Source organism: Cicer arietinum, chromosome 1 (genome assembly GCF_000331145.2).
Source record: "Cicer arietinum cultivar CDC Frontier isolate Library 1 chromosome 1, Cicar.CDCFrontier_v2.0, whole genome shotgun sequence".
Taxonomy (NCBI): domain Eukaryota; kingdom Viridiplantae; phylum Streptophyta; class Magnoliopsida; order Fabales; family Fabaceae; genus Cicer; species Cicer arietinum.
The window spans coordinates 21,270,669-21,273,715 of NC_021160.2; the positions used below are offsets into that span (position 1 = coordinate 21,270,669).

A 3,047-nucleotide genomic window follows, 5' to 3' on the forward strand; every position below is an offset into this window, starting at 1 on the left:
AAGTTTTTACAATAAAAACAAAATGAAATATATGGAAATTAGGTTGCAAACGTCTATCTATAAATATATTGCTATAAGAGTTTTTGGACTAAATACCCTACTATGAGACTATAAATATAAACAATTGAACTATCCTTTTCTAAAATAACAACATGAGACTATAAATATAAAGAATTGAACTATCCTTTTCTAAAATAACAAATTGGAAAGGGTATTAATAATAATAATGGCAACACTAATGATGATTACGACTTAAATTTAAATTCTATCATTCGGAGTTACATAATCAAGTTTTTGCTATTGAAGTGAACATCACCAAGCGTCATAATTTGATATAAAAAAAATATTTTATTGTAATGATCATATATAAAAAATAATAAAATTAAAGAGTATAGTATATTTTTCAACATTTTCATCCTGTTTCCTTTCAAGTTGAGTTTTTCAAGATTATATTTTCTTATACATGGAAGCTGGCAACATATTAATTAACAAATATCTCCTCAGTTATTTTTTTCCTTCTTCAAATATCTCCACAGTTAGACCAAATGATTCTCTTTGCCATCCCCATGTGCTTTTTTGTGAGCACATTATCAACACACGAAAATCATATTTTTACCAAAAAAAAAAAATCATATATTCTAGTAAGAAGTAACGGACATATGACATGTCTTGGCTTTTGTTTGTTTCTTGGTAAGTACAATTTGCGTGCTTAGTGTTTACCGGTTCTTCTTAATTTTTGCGTCATTTTCAGCCACAGTTTTTTCTTCTAAAAGTCGTGGCCATTCAACACCTTTTTGGTCTTCTCCATCTCATTGTTAATTCACAACCCACGATGTAAAGAAAATAAAAAGATTTACAATATTGTTGTTTTTTGGTCTGATCATCAATTAACATGCTATCAAATTATTCTTGTTCAAATAAATGGTATAGTTGAAGTTAATTAAGTTTCTCCAAATAAATTAAGGCAAACAATTTTAAAATTCTGCCATAAGAAATTGATAATTAGAAATACTAATGCTAGGAAATACTTGTGGTACTTTATATAATAATTTGTCCAGTTTTGCGATAGATAGCAAGAAGTGCAGATATAAACATATGTAATAACTCTAAAAGCACTTGAATCAACACAATTAAGTTCCTAACTACTTATATTAAACTATCAATTTTATAACTAAAAGAAACCAATAATAACATTTTGTCACATATATATATTTGCTTTTCAATGCTTAAAAACATATTTGTTGCATGTGACTCTAAAACCACCTAAACATGACTTACCTATAAAATTTGAGAAATTAAATTGAACCGAAGCCTTTTTAGAGCCAGAGAGCACCAGCTTCTTTGAGCAGAGGAACAAGTGTTCCGTTGAGGTGATTAGCCATTAGAGTCTCTAAACCACCAAGAAACTTACCACCGACGAAGACAGCCGGAACGGGCTGGTGGTCCGACCCAGCAAGGTCGTACAAGACTGACCAGATAGCAGAACGATCCGGCTGCTGATCAAGTTCCACGAGAGTGGGTCCCACACCAAGGCTGATGAGGAATCGTTCTGCCACTGAGGACATGCAGCTGTAGCTGGTGCTGAAGATGACCACTGCGTTGGATGAAGCTAAGTGGTGAACCATTTCATAGGGTCTCATATTGTTGAGCTGATTCAAGGGAGGTGGTGGCGTAGCTGCTTGCATTTTTGTTGCGGATTTCAAAACTTGCATGGTTAGAGAGAGAGAGAGAGGAAGGAAGGAAATTAAATGAACAAGTGTATCGTTAATGAGTTGAAATGGAAGGAATGGAAAGTGTGAGTTTATATAGAGAGAATGTGATCGAGATGGTTTGTTGGGAGCGCGTGAGTCAAAGTAAAAGGGAAGGGGGTGAGTGAGTGAGTCCAAAGGCATAAAATGAGTGAGTTTCATGCAAAAAGTACAACACAAACAAGATGGGAGAGAGAGAGAGAGAGAGGTGACTGACAGTGGCAGAACAGCAGCTGACCTTGCTGCTGGTGGCCGGCTGAAATTGCATGTATGATGAGAGATGAGTAACTAACTCATCATAACATAAGATGGTACACATCCATACATATGCATACCGCATGCATATGCCATACAACCCAACTTTAGAAAGTGATTAGTTTTGGCTTTTGTTAATTGTCATTGCAAAACATAAATATAAGGTTTAAATTGTCTCATTTGAAAATAGCTTATAATTCATGATCCCATTTTTCCTTAATTTGGTTTATGACAATAACATCAGTGTGAATTCTCCTCATCTTAAAGGACTACTTAAACTTAACACCGAAAACAACTTTACACTCAATTTTGAAAAGGAAAGTTGAATTCATCAAAGATGCAATTTCAACATGAAGAACACTCTAACCAGCCTGTTTGATTATTAATGGATATAAAACATTACTATTGCTATTACATATCAAATTTTACATATTACAAATATCTTTATATTTATATATATCATAAACAAATAAACTTTTGAAAAATTGTCAATACAAGTAATTATTACACGAGTCTCTAAAATCTCAACATATGTTTTAGTGAACAACATAGTTGTATGACGGTATAACATAACAAGATGCTAGAATCAGTTTCATCAATAACATGAATCTTAATGGAGTACCTTAAATAAAATAATTGGAAATAAGTTATTACTTGTACTAATTTTCAGTTAAATTAATCATAAATAAGTAAATATTTTAATTAATGATGCAATTTTTTAGTATACCTTTGAAACCCTCTCATAACATGTTTATTACATTTCTCACCAATAATACATCCTAGAGTCAGGATACACTGACTTGTTGCCAACACAGGCAGTATACCACCAATTTTTATTGTTGATAATGTGTTTCACAGTGACAAGTACAATAAGCATTGATTCCTACAAAAGAATTTAATTTAATTAACTAAATAATATACATGGCTCAAAGAGGAAGAGTTTTTCAACAAAAAAATTTGTTGTCTAAATTGCAGTTTTAATCTCTATTATTATTATTATTATTATTATTATTATTATTATTATTATTATTATTATTATTATTA

General features: G+C 31.4%; 1 protein-coding gene across 1 annotated transcript; it reads right to left on the reverse strand.

The window, feature by feature from the left end:
- Positions 1-1,086: 1,086 nt before the first annotated feature.
- On the reverse strand, positions 1,087-1,925 carry LOC101509987 (glutaredoxin-C1-like). Its single transcript, XM_004488228.4, has one exon. The coding sequence runs from the start codon at positions 1,908-1,910 to the stop codon at positions 1,317-1,319; it is 594 nt and encodes a 197-aa protein (XP_004488285.3). The 5' UTR covers positions 1,911-1,925; the 3' UTR covers positions 1,087-1,316.
- Between the last annotated feature and the right edge of the window lie 1,122 nt (positions 1,926-3,047).

Coding starts and splice junctions, on each gene's coding strand:
- LOC101509987 (XM_004488228.4), bottom strand. CDS start 1,910: ATGAAACTCACTCATTTTATGCCTTTGGACTCACTCACTCACCCCCTT.